General features: G+C 54.4%; 1 protein-coding gene across 1 annotated transcript; it reads left to right on the forward strand.

Annotated features, from left to right (window-relative positions):
- The first annotated feature begins 486 nt into the window (after window positions 1-486).
- CRABP2 (cellular retinoic acid binding protein 2) lies at window positions 487-20138 on the forward strand. The gene is made up of 4 exons (XM_073322542.2): window positions 487-723; window positions 14536-14714; window positions 16389-16505; window positions 17269-20138. The coding sequence occupies exons 1-4, from the start codon at window positions 654-656 to the stop codon at window positions 17317-17319; spliced, it is 417 nt and encodes a 138-aa protein (XP_073178643.1). The 5' UTR covers window positions 487-653; the 3' UTR covers window positions 17320-20138.
- The last annotated feature ends 999 nt before the right edge of the window (window positions 20139-21137 follow it).

The following is a 21137-nucleotide window of genomic DNA, read 5'->3' on the forward strand; positions in this document are numbered from 1 at the left end:
TCCGAATCTAGGTGGAAATGGCATTGCACCGCTGACAGGAGCGGTGGGCCCAGAGGAGAGGAGATGGCCCAGGCTGGGTGGGATGGGGATGCATGGCCCGGGCCAGAGTCAGGGGGCTGTGAACATGGAGGAATAGACAGAGTGAGTCCGGGTTGCTTCCTAACTGGGCAGGCAGGGAAAGTCCAGCTGTTTAAAGTGACACCCAAACGGAATTTTCTTTTGCAGGGTGTGTGTGGGGGCGGAGGGGATCAGTGGCTCCCCCCCAGACAGGTGAGCCTGGAGACATTTTCTCTCCTCCCAGAGGCCGGGGGGGAGGGACTAGACAGAGAGGCTGAGCAATGCCATGACACATAAAGGGATGGGGGAGAAAGCGCCGGAGAGCAGAGGGAGACAGGAGGCTCCTGTGTGGGGCAGCCCGGAGCAGACAGCGGAAGCCTCATTAGGAGACAGAGAGAGAAGGGGGTGGGGGTCCATCAGCCAGGGGTGGGGGGAAGGGGCGCCAGGTCCTTTATCAGGCTAGGGGAGAGCAAAGGGGCCAGGAGGTCAGTAGGGAACTAGCCCGTGCAAAAGCTCTGCCCCCCATCACCCCCCCAGGTGCTGCTCGGTGCATTGCTCTCTCCCCACCCGGCTGCTTTGCCTGCTCCCGATTCGAGATGCCCAATTTCTCCGGCAACTGGAAGATGAAGCACTCGGAGAACTTCGAGGAGCTGCTGAAAGCTTTGGGTGAGTCGGTGGGAGCTCTGCGCCCCCCCACCACCACCCCCGCGGATCCCTGAGCACCTGCCCCCTCTTTCCCCCAGATCCCTAAGCACCTGCCTCCTCCTCCCCCCGGATCCCTGAGCACCTGCCCCCGCCCCCGATCCCTGAGCACCTGCCCCCACCCCCCGGATCCCTGAGCACGGAGGCCAACCCGAGCCTGGGGGTGGGGGGAAAGAAATAACCGATGACTCAGGGTGAGGTGAGACGAGCCAGCTGCTCGAAATGAACCCGGCATCACCCCCTGGGGCAGGGAGCGGGCTGGCTCCTTGGAGCGCATCCAGACATGGGCTCTCGGAAGGGTGTAGGAAACTGACCCGCCGGGCCCGCATTCTGATCTCACTCCCGCTGGCCTAAATCCGGAGTCACTCCACCACTCACGGCTGCTTCGGCTGGCCTCAGTGGAGTTGCTCTGGACGTTCTCTGGTGCCCCTGAACGGAATTGCTCTGGGTTGACACCAGGAGTCAGGCTGCTGAGTGGTATTGCTCTGGATTTACGCCGGACCTGGAGTAACTACACTGAGTACATTGGCTCTGGATTTACACTCGGAGGAACGGAGACCAGAAATCCAGCCCTGAGCTCTTATAAGTATCTGGGAGCTACTGTACTTCTCTTTGATTTCCCCTGGTGTAAATCTTGGAGTCACTTCGGTGGAGTGGCTCTGAATTTACACGGGAGTAACGGAGATCAGGATCCGGCCCCAGGGTGGAACTGAAGGGAGCCTGTCGGTGGATTATACCGAACCTCAGGACTCATGGGTGACTTTGAGCAACAATGGGCCTGATTCTCCTGGCAAACTGGTGTAAATCAGGAGTAGCCCTTGAAAAATCACTGGGGAGTGAGTGGAGAATTGGCCCAGTGACTATTGTAATGGGGACTAAACTGTCTGACGGGGGCAGGGAATTTTTTTCCTTCTCTTCACCTCTTTTTTTCTGGTTCTGTCCTTCAGCCTCCCTTTCCAGTGCCCTTCTCACACCAAGCACCCTGCCCTGTCTGATCTACCAGGCAGCAGCAGCAGGAGACAGTCAGGTTGGGACTGGCCCTGTTGCAGATCGTCCCCTTGGGATGCCGGCTGGACCAGCTGGGAATCGAACTGGAATTCTCCCCCAGGGGAGGCAGAGCCCAGTGCTACCCTCTGGCCGTTTGCTGCCATGCATGGGTGCAGGGTGCTCAGCCTAGCACCCAGGGAGGGTCTGTCCAGCCTCAGCTCTGATCCCCAGCCGGCTTCTTCTCTCCTGTGCACCCCATCAGCACTGGGGCGGGAGGAAGATGGGACTTTCCAGCCAGCCCCACATAGCTGCAGAGGAAGTGAGTAAATGCTGAGTGGGGCGAGCATGCGAGGGAGCGACGCACTCTCGGATGGGCTCATGACGGGCTCAGTGATGAGCTCAGCCTATGACTTTGGGAGCATGTGGCTCTGTGCCTCAGTTTCCCCCATCGAACGACACTGCTTCCTAGAGGGGGTTGTGAGGCAAAACGAATTGGTGCTTCGATTCTGCAGAGAGGGGTGGGGTAAAAAAAAACCTGCGATACTGTAGGGAGGGGGCAACTGGATCCAGCGTTCAGGGGTGTGCCGAGATCTGGGGTCCTGGCACGGCTCATTAGCCCCCTTCTTGTTATATCTGTGAGGTTTCAGTTGGGGTCGCAACTGCTCCTCCCCACTCAGCCCCTCTAAAGTCTAGGGGCTCCAAGGAGGTGGGGGGGGGAGTGTGCTGCTTCCATTTCGTGCCCCCTGCCACCATAGACAATACTCTCCCTGCTTGTTGGTTGTTATAGACTCAGAGACTTTAAGGCCAGAAGGGACCATTGTGATCATCTAGTCTGACCTCCTGCCCATCGCAGGCCACAGACCCTCACCCACCCTCTCCTGTAACAGGGGGATTGTAGGGACTGTGTGGGTGATCGGGGAGCACCTGTAACAAACAAGCAGGAGCCAATGTGAAAGCCCCTTTAGATAGCGAGCTATAATCCTCCCCCCATGCCATATATGGGCTGTAGCTCTTGGCACCCGCTCTCGGGCCTTCATTGCTGGATGCAGTTTGGGAAGCCGCATGTGTCCCTGCAGAGCAGGAGGGTGCTCCAGGCTGGGACCGAGGGGTTTGGAGGGCAAGAGCGGGATCAGGGCTGGGGCAAGGGGTTGGGGTGTGGGAGGGGGTCAGGGGTGCAGGCTCCAGGCAGTGCAGGAGCAACGGCATGTCCCTGCTCTGGCTCCTACATGGAGGCCTGGCCAGGCAACTCTGCATGCTGCCCTGTCTGCAGGCGTTACCCCTCCAGATCCCATTGGCCATGGTTCCCGCCAATGGGAGCTGTGGGGGCAGCACTTGGGGCGGGGGCAGTGTGCAGAGCCCCTTGGCTGCCCCTACATGTAGGAGCCGGAGTGGGGACATGCCGGAGTCATGGTATGCATGGAGCGGGACAAGCCCCTGACCCTGCTCCCCAACTGGAGCTCCGGAGCAGGGCAAGCCTTGGACCCTGCTCCCCAGTGGGTGCTTGAGGGCCAGTTTGAAATATCTGAAGGGCCAGATGCAGCCCCCGTGCCATAGTTTGCCCACCTCTGGTCTAGGCAGATTGTTCCTAGAGGATAGCGCAATGGGCTGGTGTTTAGGAGACCTGATGTCTAGTCATGCCTCTGTAAGTGGCCTGGTGGGTGACCTTGGGCAAATCATGTCTCAGCTCTGTGCCTCAGTTTCCCCATCTATAAGGTGGGGCTAATGATGTTTATCTCCTTTGCAAAATGGTTGGTGAGCTACGGCTGAAAAGTGCCAAGGGGATGAGGAGGAGTTCTTAAGTGGCTGTGCTAACAGGATCCCCGCATATCTTTGCTCTTTGAGAAGCCCCCTCTGTGAGGCAACTGCTGGTCACGTGAGAGGGGGCCCTGGTGCCTTTGTGTTGTTGGCCACGCTATAAGTGCTGCTGGTTGGGTTGGCTGTGGTTGTTGGACCCTGGAGTTCTGGATCTGAAAGGTGTGAGTGTGGTGGCACTAAACGTCTGTGAGCTTAAAACCTGCATCAGAGCGATAGGAATAAACCTGACCAGGTGATCTAGCCACTGGTGACCAAGGAGCACGGCACATTAGCCTCGGTGGTACAACGCATCCCACCCCAGGTACTTACGGGTGAGTCTGTCTCCACCGCACTCAAAGACTGGGGCTCACCTGGGTCAGCTGATGTGGGCTCATGGCACTTGGGCTGAGGGCGATAAAAGAGCAGTGTAGCCATTCAGGGCCTGGCTGGAGCCTGGCCTCTGAGACCCTGTGAGGGGAAACTGACCGTCTACCCTGCAGTTTTGAGCCCCACAGCCCGAGCCCAGTGAGCTCGAGTCAGCTGACCAGAGCTCCGAGACTCAGTCCCCTCCTCAAGAGCTGCACTGAAGTGGGGGCAGCTGGCTCAGAGCCCTTGGGGCGGGGGCATGTGCAAGCTTGTAGCTTGTGCAAGGTGCGTGTGTATAAGGTGGGGATGGGGGGCAGGAAGAGCATTCTTAAAGACACAGGCGCCCCGCCCTCCAAAAAAGTCTGTGCTGGGAGTGGCTGTGTGGGAGCTGGGATCCAGGCTGCTGCAACGGGGCAGGAGATGCCAAGCTGTGTGTGAAGCCAGCCTGGCTTGGGGGTCCTTCCAGAAGGAAACAATTAGTGAGGAAAGCTTGGGGTGGGGTGGGAGTGTGTGTGGGTGTCGGGGGGATGTTGTAGGGCAGGGGCATCTGGGCTCCTGGTGTCACCCTGGGAATTTAAAATTGGGGAAACCCCTTGCTCCAGGGCTAGTGAGGTCTCAAGCGTCTTCCACAGGATCCGGCCCCTTAAAGGTGAAATGGCCCCGGGTGTAAGAAAATGCCTTTCGGGTCAGATTTCCCAGCCCTAAGCATTCAGGAGCATCCACTGGGGAACAATGGAGAATATTCCCCTTCCCGCATTGGAGAATAATGAAAAAATCCCCTCCTCCTCCCTCCCTCCACCACTGGAGAACAATGGAAAGACCCCCTTCCCCCACTGAGGACAAAGGAAAATGCCCTCCCCCTCACTGCGGAGAACAATGGGAGCTGCTGGGTTCTGGGCCTTTTGGAGAATCTGTCCTGAAATACAAAAGTCAGTGACCAGCCCAGCTAGATTCCTCCCAAACCCTCACCAGGCAGTGGGGCGAAACAGCCCCCATTGCCAGAGCTCGCCCGCTCTCCCCTCCGCTTGACCCTGTCTTGGTGAAACGAGAAGCGAGGGGAGCAGAATATTTTCCAGGTTAGAGGATATGTAACAAATACTTCAGTATAATTATCACTTACTTATGTTTCATTTGGTTCTCTCCCCCCACAACCCCCCCTTCCCTGTCTCCGAATTGCCGACGCTGAAACTCACAGGCGCTGGAGAAACCTTAGAGGAAATATAAATCTGCCAGCTGATCGAGTAAATCTTGGGCTTTCCCACAAAACCAACAGGGGTCCCGACTTTTATCAGGTGCGGGATTTCACTGGCATCTTAGCAGCACTAAACAAAGCTGATCGCTCCTGGCACCTACTGGTTTGTGGGGGGACTGGCTGGCTATAAAGGGGACACTCAAGATAATAAGCCATAAAATTTAAAGATCGGACTTGCTTCCCAGGCTTTTGCTAAGGTTAGGTAGTTGAACTTGGTTAGTTGGTTTCCTCCTTCCTTTGTTTCTAGTCGATTTCGCTTCCTGAAGTAGTAAACCGCTGTTGTGTGAGGGTCTCTGAGGCAGCCCAGGCCAGGTGTAAATGTTGCAAACTCTGGGATTTATGAGGGTCACTTGCAATGCACGAAGTCAAGATTTCGAAAAGTCACAATTGTTTGTTCGATCTCGGTGCCCAGTTGTGGGGAAGAGGGGCCGCTAAAACATCCCGGCCAACCCTGCAAGTTTGAAAGTCATGAGAACTAGTGAGATTGACAGAAACATTCATGAGATTTTTAAAAATGATAATCTTTGCTTTCTGGTGTCTGAACTTTTAGGGTAATGTCCACTTTCCTTTTTCAAGCTTCTTCCTGCATGCATGAGGGCTAGGACCTTTTTTAAAAATGAAAGCTGAGGTCCTCACATGACTCCAGGAGCTGGGGCTTTAAGCAGAACACCTAAGGTTGTGCTGCTTGTGATAAAAATCACAAGGGTTGGCCATGCTGCTAAAGAGACCTGATCTCCCTCCCCTGCCACACTCGCAGAGTGAGCAGTTCTTTCTGCAAATCATTGAACTGGGATGTCACATCTGGGTTTGAATTCACCCAGACGTGCAGGGAGCTCACCCTCACCAACTTGTAACTTGTTCAATCCAGCTGCAGAGCAGAATAGAAAGCCTCTAATTATTGGTTGAGACCAGTCTCTGGCTGAGCTGAGCTTTCTCAGAGAGGCACATAGGAATTACCAGATTGGGCCAAACCAGTGCTTCCATCTAGCCCAGTATCCTGCCTACAGTGGCCAGCTGCAAAGAAAACTCTACTGGACATTCATGGGATAACCTACCCACAGAGAAACTTCCCTCCCTGATGCCTGAGGATTTATATCCAAAGTTTCCTCTTTTAAACCCTTCCCATTATAACTCTGGATGTTCTCATTATCCATATATGTGCCCAGTCCTCTCAGCTCAGCTCTTGGCCTCGGCCGTACGTTGTGGCAGTGAGTTCCACAGGCACCAGCGTGGGTCATGTGGCATTGCCGAGATGCACAAGAATTGTCTGGTTTCTGCCCCCTGGAAATGGTGAGGGTGGGGGGCACAAACCAAACATCTTGGGAGCTACGGCTCAGAAGCCAGCGCTGAATTTCCTTGCTCCAGGGAGAGAGGTTGGCACCCTTAACCCGAGCCCCTAACCTGGTGCCCCAGCACAATACGTGGAATGCAACGGGAACAATGACCTATGCACGAGGTTTGGGCAGCTTCCAGGGCATTGCATTGCTCGGAGACAGGCCCGTATTGTGAGGAGATGGGAATGCTGAACAATGGTGGGGCGGTCTATTCGGCTGGCAGCGCTCACGCCTTGGCTCCTGGGGCATCAGACTAGGAGAAGAAACAGCCAAGAATTTGAACTGTGGCCTTCTGCACCCAAAGGGTGGCCCTGCTTCTGCACTGCGATCTCTCTGACTAGTCGGGGAACAATGCAGCTGTTCCCGTGAGCCGGGCCTCCTGTTCTGTACAACCTGGATCTTTGCTAGCCCATGATCGGGATTCCGGGCCGCTGTAGCGTGACCAAGTCATTGCTGGTTGGAGTAAACCAGATAATGACGGGGCCAGCGGCAGGGCTGGGATTTGCAGCTCCGTTGTGTCCCGGGCCGCTCATCAAGGCGCTGTGAAGACTTTGGCTCAGTCTGTAGCTAAGTGCAGACGGAGCGATGACCTAGTACCTTTTTAAGGCCATTCGGGGTGGATAGAGTCTGGCAGCAGCAGGGAGAATGACATCCCGTTGCGTCCGGGACCCACGGCAGGTGAGCGCCAACGAGAAAGCAGCAAGAGGCAGATTTTTAGGAGCTGCACTGTTGCCTCTGAATCGCGGCTTTGGTTTCCTTCTCCAAGACCCAAGCAGCGGGTGCATCGGTCAGCTGGGGGCAAAGCTGCCCACTCCACCCTCCAGTTTGCAAGAATAATCCACGCTCTATGGGCTAGGTTTTACATGGGGAGTCCCCCGACGTCTCTGGGCCACGGAATCACAGGCAGGCTGGATGCTGACCTGCTGGGTGCCCCAGGGGAAAGCCACTGAATTCCACACTTCCCCCATCTGTAATGTGGAGCTAATCAACCTCGCCCCGCCCAGGGGCTGTCTTGTCAGACGGTGAGCTCTCTGGGGCAGGGATCATCTCTCGCTCTGTTGGTGCAGCCGTGGCAAAATGGAGCCCTGATTGCGGGCAGATATGTCACCGTGATAAACGTTTGGGGAAAACCCGTCACCTCCCCCTCTGCTTCCCGTGTCACTGACTGTCTCTTCCCCTGCAAGATCAGAGGGACATTAGGCCCATCTCTCCTCCCCTAGTCGGGGATGGTCAGCAGGCAGCTCAGGCTAACCAGTCAATATATAGCAGCTCACATCTTTGCACTGATAAAGGCTGGTCTTGTGGTGCAAGACCCTGGCCCGGGGCTCAGGAGACCTGGGTTCTATTCTCTGCTCTGCCCTGGATTCCCTGTGTGACCCTCATCAAGTCACTGTATTCTGATGTGCCTCAGTTTCCCTCTTCTGTAAAATAAGAACCAGCCTTCTCTTACTCTGGTTTCACTTCAGAGCAGTGGGAAGAGAGCAGGGCTGGGGCTCAGGAGAGTGGGATTGTGTGACTGGCCTGTTGGATGACGCTGTGTGGGCCACTTTGGCCCTGCGTGCCTCAGTTTCCCCAGCTGTAAAATGGAGAGAATGACACTGACTTCCTTTGTAAAGCGCTTTGAGATCTATGGCTTGAGAGCTTTATAGAAGAGCCAGGGGGAGTTGTATGTGTTGTTTTGTCTTCTCTATTTAGATGGCAAACTCTTTGGTGCAGGGCTGTCTCTTGCTGGGTGTCTATGCAGCGCCAGGCACCGTGGGGCTCGGATCTTGACCGAGGCCTGTCAGGCACTACTGTACTAGCTATAATAAAGAGTTTACCCATCCCTAGCATGGAGCATCTTGCTGGCTGGATTGCCGGGATCTGTGTCTCCAGGACGTTCCCCTCTCTTATTTTTCCTTATTCAGCAAATTTATCCCATGAACAGCCAAGCCCTGAGAGCAAATAACGGAGAGGAATTTAAACTCCAGCTGGCACCCAAACAGAGCATCCACGGTGCTGCTTTGCAGCTGGGGTTGTTATATCTCTGCAGCACGAGGCTCCGTCATGGAAAGTCAGGGCTCTGATCCTGCCCTAATAAGCCTCACAACTGGGGACTTGAGAACCCACCTGTCTGGGCATTGCAGAGGTGGGTGTATGGGAGTAGCCTCATTGTGCAGAGAGGGGAACTAAGTACATAGATTTGGCCTACCCTTTCTGAGAGGTGGTGTGAAGAGTGGGTTCTGTTTCAACCTACCCATTTTCCTGTGGATCTGACTGTTCTGGAGATGATCTGACACCCTCCTTTGCCTGTCTAATGTCTTTGTCACGCAAGATAAATTCTCTTTCCATCCATAATAAGCTTTTATCCATGGATATCCCATCATTTTCTGAGCATTAAACTTCCCAGCTGCCTGGGAAGGTGTCTCAGTATCATTACCGCCTCTGTACGGCTGGCAGAAGGGAAATCGAGGCAGAGAGAGGGAAAAGTGACTTGCCCCAGGCCATGCAATGAGTCAGTGGCAGAGATGGGATTAGAACTCAGAGCTCTGGTCCCAGCTGCTGGTTTCACTCCTCATTAGATGCCAACTGTTCTCTGCTCCCCACACCCCCACAGCCACAGCTAGCAATGCAGGGGGCAAAGTAACACAGAGGATATTCTAGGCTGTTTACAAGCCCTTCTGCCTACCGCAGCCCGGATCCTCAGCTGGTCGGTGGTGCTGTTCTGATTTACACCGGCTGGGGATCTGATTCGGTCTTGCACTCGCTTACCCCTAGCCCAAGAAGCCGGGGGTGGAACAATCACTCTCTTTAACCCCTCAAGCATCAGCATCATCTGCCTTCTCCAACTGCAGAGCCACTTGGCTCCTGTGTCTCACGCTCCCCTCCCCAAACTATTAGTGACTCAGCATCCGGAGCAGCCTGTTGGATCAGACCCTCTCTCTCCCCATGCCTGGTGCCAAAGGACCATCAGCCGGCCAGCCAGGGGCAATGTATCCCGAGGCTGGCGCTGCGTTCTCCGGCGGGTCGCCCCAGCCCGAAGGGAAACGCAGCCTCTTGGAGGCGTCTGGAGTGGGGCCAGCTCCCGGAGCAGGAGCGCTGGGGTGGGCAGGGAGCATTTTGCGCTCGGAGAAGCTGGATCTGGTCCTGTCATGAGCTGCAGGCTGTGTGTGTACGCGGGAGATCCTACATTCCAAAGCCTGCCCGCCCGCATCCCGTTCTCCACCCGGGGTCAGGAGTCCAGGAGAGGGGGGAGTCTAGGGGCCTATGCTGAGGTCCTCTTCAGTGCATCTAAGTGGGTTTTGTGCTGGTGGGAGCGTCCATGTCGGCAGCTCAGGAGTCCTCGGTTACTCACTGTAATAAGGGGGTCAAAGGCAGAAGCCGTATGGCTTTCCCCCAGCCCCTGGGTCCCAGCCCTGGGAAGCCCCCCATCCATCTGCTGAGACAGCTAACATGGGGGTGGCACCATTCTTAGCAGGCCTGGGGACATTTGTCCCTGAGGAACCAAGCTGAGACCCAGCAAATTTGCTCCATGTAGGTCACTAGTTCTCCATCTCTTCTGTACCTACCCCACCGCCCCATCTAGCTGGCATCCCCCTTCTCCTTAGCCATGGGGGAAGAGCAGGAGCGTTGTGACCCCCCGACACTATGTGTTCTGCTCCCCATGGGCTGAGAGCCCCTGACCCAGGCTGCAATCCCACCCACCGTTCATGTCACATGGCCCACAGGGCTGAGACCCAGAGAACTCACTTCATGCAGCCCCCGGAGGCAGGATGTGAGACGACACCTGGGATGTTCTAGGGAGTGCCTTAACTCCTGGCATCGAGACGCGAACCTGAGCATCTCTGATCCCATCTGCGCTGCATGGGCATCCCCACAGGGCGGCCCAATGCCCTGCCTCAGCATGCACTGGGCTCAGGGCAAGATCCGGGACCGATTCTCTAGGGGACAGCCTCTGTCTTGGTTACCCTGAAGTCCTGGTCAGGCTAGAGTGGGCTGTTTCCCAGAGGTTACAACAGTGTCCGTGGGGCCAGTCTCCTTGATCTTCAGACTCGGTGAGCCTGGTTCTCAATCAGAATCACACCCCTCTGGTGGCATATAGGGGCTGCAAAGTAGGTGATGCCTTGAGAATCCCTCTGCACTGGGGATCTGCCCAGCTTGTGTGGAGCTTGTGAAAAGGTCTTGCACCCTCCCTGCATCCAGTCCCTGGCACAGGGGACAGATCAACGGTGTGGCCGGAGCAGCTCTGATACAGAGGTGTCTGAAAGCAACATCCCCTGAGCCATCCAGCCCCCCGCCAGCTCACACTTTGCATGAACTGAGGCAAAACCAACCCTCTGCAACAACTGCTTCCAGAGCTCTCGGCCCGGCACCGGGGTCTCTGAGTGTGGAATAGCATTGCTAAGCCCAACACCGGGGTGCATGTGGAAAATATTCAGAGCTGGTGCGGGCAGTCTGCTCTGGAGGGTGTCTCAGAGTCTGTGCATGGCTCTGTTCAACGTCTCGATGTCAGATGACCTGGAACTGTTTTTAGTCACCTCCGTAGCTGGGAGTGGGGGGCGGTATCTTTGCAGCCCTCTGGGTTCAGGGGCTAGTTCTCACCCTTTGGCATAGTTGTTATGCTCAGGAGAGGCTCCCGGGCTGGAAGAGCAGGGAACGATGCGGGCCAGGATTGAGGGGCATTGGCAGAGCTGTAGGTGGGGAGCCCAAGATTGGAACAGCAGGGTGGGTGTTGAGAGTCACAATGGAGGGACAAATAGATGCAGACTACCATGGTGGAAGGGGTTGTCCTGCCTCCCCTAACGATGGTAGCTAGGTTGACGGAAGCATTCTTCTATTGACTTCGCTGTGTCTACACTAGGGGTTTGGTAGGTCGACCTAAGTTTTGAGTGTAGATCAGGCCTGAGTCTCATGTTATCACAGGACTCCAGGGGCTGGGGATTTAAGAAGAGCTACAGCTATCTGGAGACTTGGCAATGCTATAACACAGGTCACAGAATCTCAGCCAGTGCCTGCCCGATAGCCTTGTCTGCTGGGGGAAATTCAAATGGATTAACCAAAAGTGCACATTTAAACCAGATTAAACCCCGCTGTAGACTCTCTCATTCAGAATAAAAACAGCCTTAATTTGTGTTAGTTTAATTCACTTCCAAAGTGCAGAATTATCCTGGAATTAAATCACATTTATTCTGTACTAGGATGTCTATTCCGGTCAATTTCCCTGTGTAGACAAGCCCTGGGCATGCAAAGAGGCTGTTGCATTGGGGAAGGAGCCCAGGGGAACAGCAGAGCAATGTGGTGTGGAGGACAGAGGGGCCCTGGGACTGGAGCGGAGGACAAAGGAGGGGAGTGCATGGAGCAGGGATGTCACATAGCTTTCTGAGAAGACAAACCGGCCCTTTGGTTCCTGGGACATCAAAGCTTCCGTCTCACTCCCTGCTTGCCGGAGGGGGGAGGCGGAGTCTCATGATGGATGATGGGTTCAGCGAGGCTGTTTGGTAAGCAGGGGGGCTCATTATGACTGGGTAACGAGGAGGCACTAGACTCTGAGTCTTATTTACACTGAGGCCCCTTTGCTGTACTCTGGCGACTTCACTTATACCCATTTTAAGGCCCTTTTAGCTGGTTTAAGAGGCCTTGGTGTAACCAAGAATCAGGCCCTTATTTTTATAGGGTGCCCAGGGTTAGCGACCTGTTTTATCCAAAGTGCTGAGCACCTGCAACTCGATGCACCTCACAAAATCAGGCCCCATGCATCTCAGGCTCAGCACTTAATGTAAGAGGCTGCTTCTGAAAATCTGGGCCTTGACTGCTCTCTGCCTCAGTTTCCCCCATCTGTAAAATGGGGACGGTGCTATTTCCCTACCTCTCAGGGCTTAAAAAGTTAATGTAATCGTGTCTGGAAAGTGCTTGGAAGATGGAAATGTGCTCAGGTTTCTGTTCTGGACGTTAGTCCGAGTTCTCAGGCGTGGCTTCATTGTACTTGAGCACAGGGGCGCTAGGGGGCGCTGTGCAGCAGGGAGCGGGGTGGGTGACTCAGTAGGGGGCACTCTTCCCTATGTGTCAGTGCTGAGCCCAACTCCCCAGCTCGATGCAGGTGAGATGGTGCAGATGAGATGTAAAACAAGACCCGTCCTGCTTCTGGCTACTCAGTATCCTATAGCCCTTTTCACAAGCCTTGTTGTCAAATTCCAGTCATGGTGGCTGTACTGGCTTCCCTAAAATTCCCCCTGGAGTTTTGTTGAGGTGGAGTATTTTCCCTCACTTCCACTGAATTGCTGTGAGGTGTAACATTGCTGTGAGCTGCTAAAGCGTAGACATGGCCCACCCCAGAAGTGGCTGCATTTCCGTGCAGGTTGAGTGAGCCCTGTGCAGCATTGCTGCATGTTGTTAAACAGCTGCCATGTTCCACCCCAGACATGGCCCCAGTGCACTGGCAAGTGAAGCAGTCCAAGTATATCCATTACCCTGAGATCATGCAGGATAAAAGACGATCTGTTACATGCCAGAATTGTTATTTTTATGACCTAACATCATGAAGCAATTTTTACAAGAGGACTAACCTTACCACGCCCTTAATGAAACCACAGCAATCTCTGTTTGCATCAAATAATCAATGAGCCCCAAAATAAAATAAAGTAAAAACTGGCAGCCTCTGGAACTTGGAACAACTTCAGGTTTCAAAAGAGCCTTTTCAGAAACAATAAAACATTCCCAGAGGGAGAGATCATTACTTCCCTTCTTCCCCTCGGAGAGTCACTTAACCTCTCTGGGCTGGGTTCATGCCGATGTAGAATCCCAGCTGTTCGAGGGCTTGGGAGGATTTAGGGTCAGATGGCTTGGCTTGACCCAAATGTAACAGCCACGCTCCCTAGCTCTTGTCATCCAGTAGATTCAAAGCCTTTCACGAAGGAAGTCAGTTTCATTACCCCCCACTTTTATACCTGGTGAAACTGAGGCACAGAGAAGGGTAGGGACACACTCAGTGTTGGAGCTAGGAACAGAACCCAAACCTGCTGTTTCTCAGGCCAGTGTGCTACCCACTAGGCTGCGCTGCCTCTCCTGTGCAAATTAGCAGTGACCCCATTGAAGTGGATGGTGTTTACATGGATGAAGTGCAGCATAGCCTTAGGTTCTGTTTTTTGAATGGCTAATAGGGGTTTGAATCAAGGGCTAGTGGATTGTTAGGCAAATAAAGAGAAACCCAGCGTCCTCGGATCCGTTACTAACCCCTCGATCTGCAGCACCGTCCCGGGCTTCGGGCGTTCTGCAAGCTGCAGGGAGGAGCTGTATGGGTTCCCACCGCCAGCTCTGCCCTGAGGGCTAACAAAGCCCTCATTCTCCCACAGTGCAGGGTGAGCTGTCCCCAGAGGAAGGTGACATCTCTTTGTCTAGGACTAGATCCCCCTTGTTGTCTTTGGCAGACCGCGCGTCTTCTCACATTTCCCCCTCTCCGTCTCTTGTGCAGATTAAGTAACGTGGCGACAAGAATTCTTTCTCCCACCCCATTTTCCGCCCCCCTCAGGTTTCTACTGTAACATAGCTGCTGTTGTGTATGTTGCCACTGCCCCCTACTGGAGAGAATTTGGACCGATCAACATTGTCTCATAAACCCTCTACTGCTACTGGGGATTCTCCTTTAGTGCAGGTGGCTCAGGAGCACTTGAGTTCTGTCCCCACTTACTATTTGTAGTATAATTGCTCCTAGAAGCTCCAAGTGAGACTAAAGCCCCCATCATGCCAGGCGCTGCACAGACAAAGACGGCTTCTGCCCCAAGGACTTCAGTCTTAACAGACAAGGAAGAATTATGAGCCTTATTTTTACAGATGGGGGAAACTGAGGCACAGAGCGAGTTGCCCAGCGTTAGTTGGTGGCAGCACTGGGAATTGAACGCTTATGTCCTGAGTCCCAGTCCAGTGCTTTGATCCCCTAGCCCAACTTATTTCTGCTATGCATGGCAGCCTGAAAGACGTGAAGCAGGGAGCCCCCACCCTAGTGGGCAGCCTGTCCCTCTTTCCTGCTGAAGGCCTGCACTAGAGGGTCTGACGCCGTCTCCTTTGCAGGCGTCAGTGTGATGCTGAGGAAGATCGCGGTGGCTGCAGCCTCCAAGCCAGCCGTGGAGATCAAGCAAGACGGCGAGACCTTCTATATCAAGACCTCTACCACGGTGCGCACCACCGAGATCAACTTCAAGATCGGGGAAGAGTTCGAGGAGCAGACTGTGGACGGGCGCCCCTGCAAGGTAGGGCGAGCTGCTCCGGGCAGCTGGGGCTGCACGGCCCCTGCATTTTGGAGCTAAGTCCCCTTTATTTTATTTGGGGGAGGGGGGGAAGCAGAGAGAGATCCCTGGATAGCTCAGGCCTTGGCTGAGGGGCTGATCCTACCCCCATGGAAGTCCCAGGCAAGACCCCCATGAGTCCAGTGGTGGCAGGAGGGCGCCCAGCTGGCCACCGCTTTGCTCCTGCTAATGGGGAGGCGATAAAGAGTCCCTTGGGTGTCCTCTCGGTGGCGTAGGAATACCCGTGGTAAGTGATGAGTCACAAGATGGCGTCCCAGAAGTCAAGGAAGCTCAGGCCTGAGCCTGTAGCGTGAGGGTCAAGTTCTTCGCCGTGGCCCAGCCTTTGTTGCTTCTGTTAATGGGGTGGAGGAAAATAGTCCCTCTGGTAACCATGCCGATGGGGCAGGGATACCCCTTGGGGAGTGCTGAGTCACCAGAGGGCATCCCACATCCTCAGAAGAGGGCTGATCCTGTGCCATAAGGGCCATGTCCTCTACAACCGCTCAGCCTTTGCCTCTGCTAACGAGGAGGGGTCAAATAGTCCCTCGGGGAGCCGTGGTGGTGGCGTAGGGATCCCCAGTTAGGAGGGACACATCACAAGATGGTGTCCCGGCGGAGGATAAAAGCGCCGCCCGGGAGGGTGATGGGTCACGAGTTGGCGCCGTAGAAGCCCCAGCGCAAGGGTGGCAGAGGCCTCCTCGTGCCTCGTCCCGTGATCCTCCTGGCTCCCATCTCCAGGCAGCGGAGACGCTAATAAATATCCAAGCAAACTTCCCTCCTTAATCAATACGGGGGAGACGCTTCTGAGCCTGGCCAATCCCTGTTGCTATTTACCTCCTCCCGCTCGTCGTATGCAAAGACCCTTCTGTGCACTCCCTGCCAGGACAAATACGACAGGGGTTTCCCCACTGTGTCCCGGCTTGGCTTCTTTCTTGGGGACTCTGAGCCTTGCCGGGTGGCTGCCCCGTCTTTGGCCATGAGCTCTGGGGAGGTTTTCGTCACATCACCCCCGCTGCGGTCTTGGGGGAGATCTACCTGTTCTGGTTTATGCCCCTGATCAAAGTGTTTTAAAGGGGCAGCTTGCTCAGCGTGACACATACACAACCCTGAACTCCAGCTCTTGCTGTGTGACACCCCTCGGGTCCCGGTCTCAAACTCGGTGTGACACACACGGAACAAGTGCTAGACACATGCACACACATCTGGACTCTGACTCACTGTGTGTCCCACACACAGTCTGGATTGCAGTCCCTTGGTGTGACACCACACACACGGGCTAAGTGTCAGACAGACACACACACACACACTGGATTACAGTCGCTCACTGTGACACACACATGCACTCCTGCCTCTGCAGCGAGCAGCCCGTTCCCTCCTCCTGAAGGGGCGAGGGCTCCTTTCTTCCTCGCCATCCCATCCCGCCCCCCAGCGCCCCTCCGGGTGACAGATGAGCCCACGCAACTGTCAGACCGCACTAGAGTGTGGAACAAATTGCCAGTTTCTCTCTTGTCACGGGCTGGGCCTGCCTAGTGCATGATGGATGAGCCTTGTCTGCCGCTGGGCTAGTAGGGGCGTGGTGGAGGCTTTGGGATTTAAAATGCGGTTGCACTGATCTTCTCCATTCTTTCTTCCTTCCAGAGCCTGGCCAAATGGGAAAGTGAGAACAAAATGGTCTGTGAACAAAGGTTGCTGAAGGGGGAAGGGCCCAAGACCGCCTGGTCCCGGGAAATGACTAACGATGGAGAACTCATTCTGGTAGGCTGGCCTCTGCGTGCAAAGGGTTAAATGCTCCCCACTGCCCCCCGTTGCTGTGAACCCCCTTTGCTTTCTGGTGCAGGGTGGTTAAGCTCCAGCTGCGAGTGCAAGGGTTGCCCATGGAGTGAATGCCTCTGTCTACACTACAGCTGCAACAGTGTTTTGTAACCAGCTTGTGACGCTTTCGTCTGAGCGGTGGCCATCTGGGTCACCTGTGTTTGTGGGTTGGCGGCCTGGCTGGTGCATTCTGGGGCAGCCTGGGCAGCGATCCCATAGTGCCCCAGGAGAGAGTGCCCGGGGCACCTGCATCGCCTGAAGCAATGCATTTTGGGAAGAAGGAGGCCCAACCCAACTGGTTGTACTGGGAGAGGATCCTGCCTATACTGCAAACAACCAGTGTGCTGAACTGGCCAGGGCTTTCCAACAGCTCCCCGCCCAGAGACTCCATCCCAGGGGTCACGTCGCACCCAGTGCATGCTGGGACAGGACTTTGGAAGAGGGGCAGGGTCTGACTCCAGTATCTTGCACCTTGTGCAGTCGTTTACACCCGCACTCCCCAGCTGGCACTGGTGTAAATGGCTGCCCGAGGTGCAGAGGTGACAGGACATAGGGCCCTGGGTTGGGGGGGAGGGTGTTAGTCCATGCTGTGCTGTGCACCCGGGTGGGCTTACACTGCAGTGTAAACGCACTCTCAGTGACCCGGCTCTGAGTAGTCGTCTCTGGTGTCTGCTCCCTTCGTTCATTTCCCCTCTTGCTGTTCCAGACCATGACAGCCGACGACGTGGTCTGTACGAGGATCTACATCAGGGAGTGATACGCCCCGCTGGGCAGCGGAGGGTACTCCTGGCACCACCCCCTTCCCACTCGTCAATTGCAGTCTCTCCGCCGACCTTCAGTAACTGCTCCGCCGGACTCCAGAGTATCCCGTTTACATGATGCAGGCTAGCGGTGCCGCTCCACTTCGTATTCCACTATCAGCCGGTCTCGTTCTCCCCCCCCCAGCCTCTCTTTGTCCATGCACAGATGGTTTAAGACAGCCCACAGAGCAATGTGAACTCCTCCCAGCCCCTCGTCCAAGTGGGTGACACAGAGGGTCCCCATGTATTCATCCCCACCTTGGCTAGAGATGGCGCTAACAAAGCTGTCACTCCCAGCGACAGCGGGTTTGCCTGGTTTGTGCCATGATGGGGAAGGGGCTCTCTCTCAGCCAGCTCACAGTGGGCCCTGGAGAATGCTCACCTTGGTCTGTGCTCCGCTCAGAGATGGCTCTGAGCCAAAGCCCGCTTTCCATCAGCTCCGGTGGGCTTTGGATCAGGCCCATGTGCTGAGCAAACCTGGCAGCCCAGGACTTGCTGGGCTGAAGGTTCTGCTTTGTCACTTCTGGACGATTTTGGGGCCCCTGGAGTATGAGCCGGGTTGAGACAATGAGAGCCACTCCTCACTGATTTAGCCAACAGCTGCCGAAATGCCTGGCAGTTCCGAGACACATCTGCATTTCCAGGCGCTGTATCCCCAAGGCCTGATTCTGGGTTATTCCATTCCTGCACATGGAGCCGGGATGTGGGGGAATGGGTTAAGATGGCTTTGGCCTCCTCATATTCTGGTGCTGTGCCCAGCCCACGGTGTAAGTTAGAGCAGCCCCAGGGCTGCTCTTCATTGTGCTCTGCCCCCATAGCCTCCCAGATGTAGGGAGTACCTGTAGAGCACTGCATGCTGGCAACACCCCAATTTCCGCTTCTCTGGGAGCAGGGCTGGTGGAGAGTCCTTACCCCAGCTCCACACCAGCCAGGGAGGCCCTCTGACAGTTGCACTGGTTTAACTAAAGGCGTGAATTTAAACCGGCACAAACCCATTAGTGGATGCTTTTAAACCGGAATAAGAGCATCCACAGGCAGGGGTTTGCCCTGGTTACAGTGAACTGGTTTTAAAACCGATTTCAGTTCAACTGGTGCAACTTTCCCGTGTAGACAAGATCTTCGTTCTCATGGGACAAACAGCTTAGCAGCTGTGCGCTAAGGAGATCAGATTCCCTTCTAGAGTGGGGCTGAAGCTACTTATAGGGCAGAACCCAAAGGCACCTGGATTGTAGAGTGACGTGCTCTGAATGTACTTGAACTGTGGGCAAATGGAGCACTGATTTTCATGCCCCTGCATTATTTGCTCTCTCTCTGGATGGAATTTACCTCTCTGTAACCCACCTTGACAGGTGCTTTGTCCTCCCCTAATAGGAACTGCCCATCCCAAAGGCTCAGATATTCCAATCCTGGCTTCAGTTCCCACATGTGACCCATATCAGGTGATCAATACCAGGAGCTGCATAGGATGGGTTCCCCCCCCGTGTGAAACATATCAACAGACACAACATTTCAGGTTTTCATTTTAAAAAAAATCATTTTTCAATAAAACCTCAAATGTTTGAACAATTTTTTCCCCAAATATTTTCATTGCATTGAAAAGCCCTTATCCACAGCACATGGGGAATGTCCCGCTGGGCACATTTCAGGGCTCTCTTGTGGTTTTATATGTGCCACCAAAAACACCATTCAAAATGGAGTGTCAATGAGTGAATTGGTGCATTGCCTTTGAGCCGGCCTTGTCTTCGGAGGTACATTACACCGGGGGGGGCAGGCAGTGATTTTAGCTTGGCCTCTGCAACACCTGGTTGACATTTGGGGAAAAAGAAGGGTTGTTTCTTTTTGTTGTGGTCAAGAAATGGCCTTTTTTAATGGCCAATTGGAGTGACAAATCGTTCATTTAAATTTTTTTCCCCCGTGTTACAGTAGAATCCCTAATTGAGACTGAGGAGACCATAAAATTGAAAAGTTTGTAAAACCGAGCCTCTCCAAATGACAGTAGGTACTCTGTGTAAATGACAGTATGGTACAATGCACCCAGAGCTTAAGGGGGCCTGACAAAAGTGTAGGTGGGTAGGAGGGTCTATCACAACCTGAGAGCAGCAGCTTTGGTAAGACAGTGCTTAAAGTGCGCCCCCTCCGTGACCCTGCTCAATTAAAAAAATATTTGGGGCCGGGTTTACGCCCCCTGGCAACCTTCTCCTCTTCAATCACTGCTTTCTTGTTGTCCTGCAGACCATCTGCAAAGTGGTTCCCGGTGCACTGAAGTATCGGAATTGGATGGGACTTGTTCTTCATTGACTTGGTTCACATAACTGGTCCTTTGGAGGGCTGGGCTTTGTAAAATTAACATTATGCTGCGTTGCATGTGACTTACTGCGTAGGCTTGTGCATAGGGGTAATTCACCCCCTCTGAGACACCTCCCCCTCCCGCATCGCATCCCTCTGGACAGCAAGAGTTTCAAGTTTCAAGGTGGAAAGTGTTTTTTGTTTTTTTTAAAAAAAACCTGGCATTGATTTTATTTTATACAGAATATTTTTTCATATTCCCGTAGGAAGCAGCTGTAACCTAGTTGAGATGCATTCCTCTTCCCGTGTAGGGCCTTGTGCTTTCTCTCTCCTCTCTCAGTCGTTGCAACTTTTACTGAGTATTTATTTGTTAATATTTTATTAAAAAGGAAACCGTGAACAAGCCTGTCTCCTGTGGGTCTGCGCAGCATTGGATCTTGCCTGGAACACAATGTCCTTCCGACCCAACTCTCTCTAATAAACGGTTGATGAACGTATGCCTTGTCCTGGTCATTCCTGGAAATCACTGGGGGAGCGTGAAATTCACCAGCTCCGCTTGCCCTCTTTCCGGGAGCCTTGATGCCTCTTTACACAATTCTGGCAGCATCACGTATAGTGATGACTTATGGCTAGGGGGGTGGTGTAAAAGCTGCCAAGGTGACCAAAGCCTGGAGTCTTGTGGAAGTAGATAGGTCAGGATGGGCTGGCCACTCCCAAGGGCTCCAAGGTCTGATCTCCTGTCACCTGCCGAAACCTGAGTGAGTTTGGATCCTCTGCTCCAGATTCAGGCCCAGCTCAGGTATGAACTGGAATGGTTGCTCCTGTGATGATGCCGAGTTTCATGCTCCTTCAGGGCCAGACTGAAATCAGTGCCGTGGCACCAATTCACACCAGCTGGGGACCTAGCCTAGCAGCAGCCCCAAGCTGGGAGGGAAATGCTCCTGGGAATCTAAAGGATGGGAGACCCCAAGACAGAGGCAGCGGTTCCCGCTGAAAGTAACGGGGTGGAATTAAAGGAAGGGAACGTGTGGCCTGGATAGCAGGCGGAGAGCAAGACGCGATGATAGCACCGAAAGCTTGAGCGCTTTCGACCTAGATGGGACGATGCACCTGCGGACATGCTGCAGAGGGCAGTCCTGTGCTCAGTGTGTGGAAGAAGCAATGCAAGGGCTGTCTCTCCCCCCCCCATCTCCACTTGCCACCCCCTTCTGAGAGGGAGGGGGGCCTTGTGACCCAGGGCCATGCGCTGCCCATGTGAGTCACTTAATCAGTTCCTCATCTGTGACATGGAGATACTGTAATCCTTTCTTTGTGGTTTTCCGGCTGTAGCCTGTGAACTATTTGGGGAAGGGACTTTGTACAGCCCCTAGCGCACCAGGGTTCCCCTCTCAGGAGGGGCGCTGGTGGAACCCCAGTAATAACAATTCCTTCGCCCAGCGCCCTGTTCTAGAGCTGTTTCTCAGCCTGGTTTGAAATGTCCCAAGGGATG

This window comes from Lepidochelys kempii, chromosome 24 (genome assembly GCF_965140285.1).
Source record: "Lepidochelys kempii isolate rLepKem1 chromosome 24, rLepKem1.hap1, whole genome shotgun sequence".
In the NCBI taxonomy this organism is placed as follows: Eukaryota; Metazoa; Chordata; order Testudines; family Cheloniidae; genus Lepidochelys; species Lepidochelys kempii.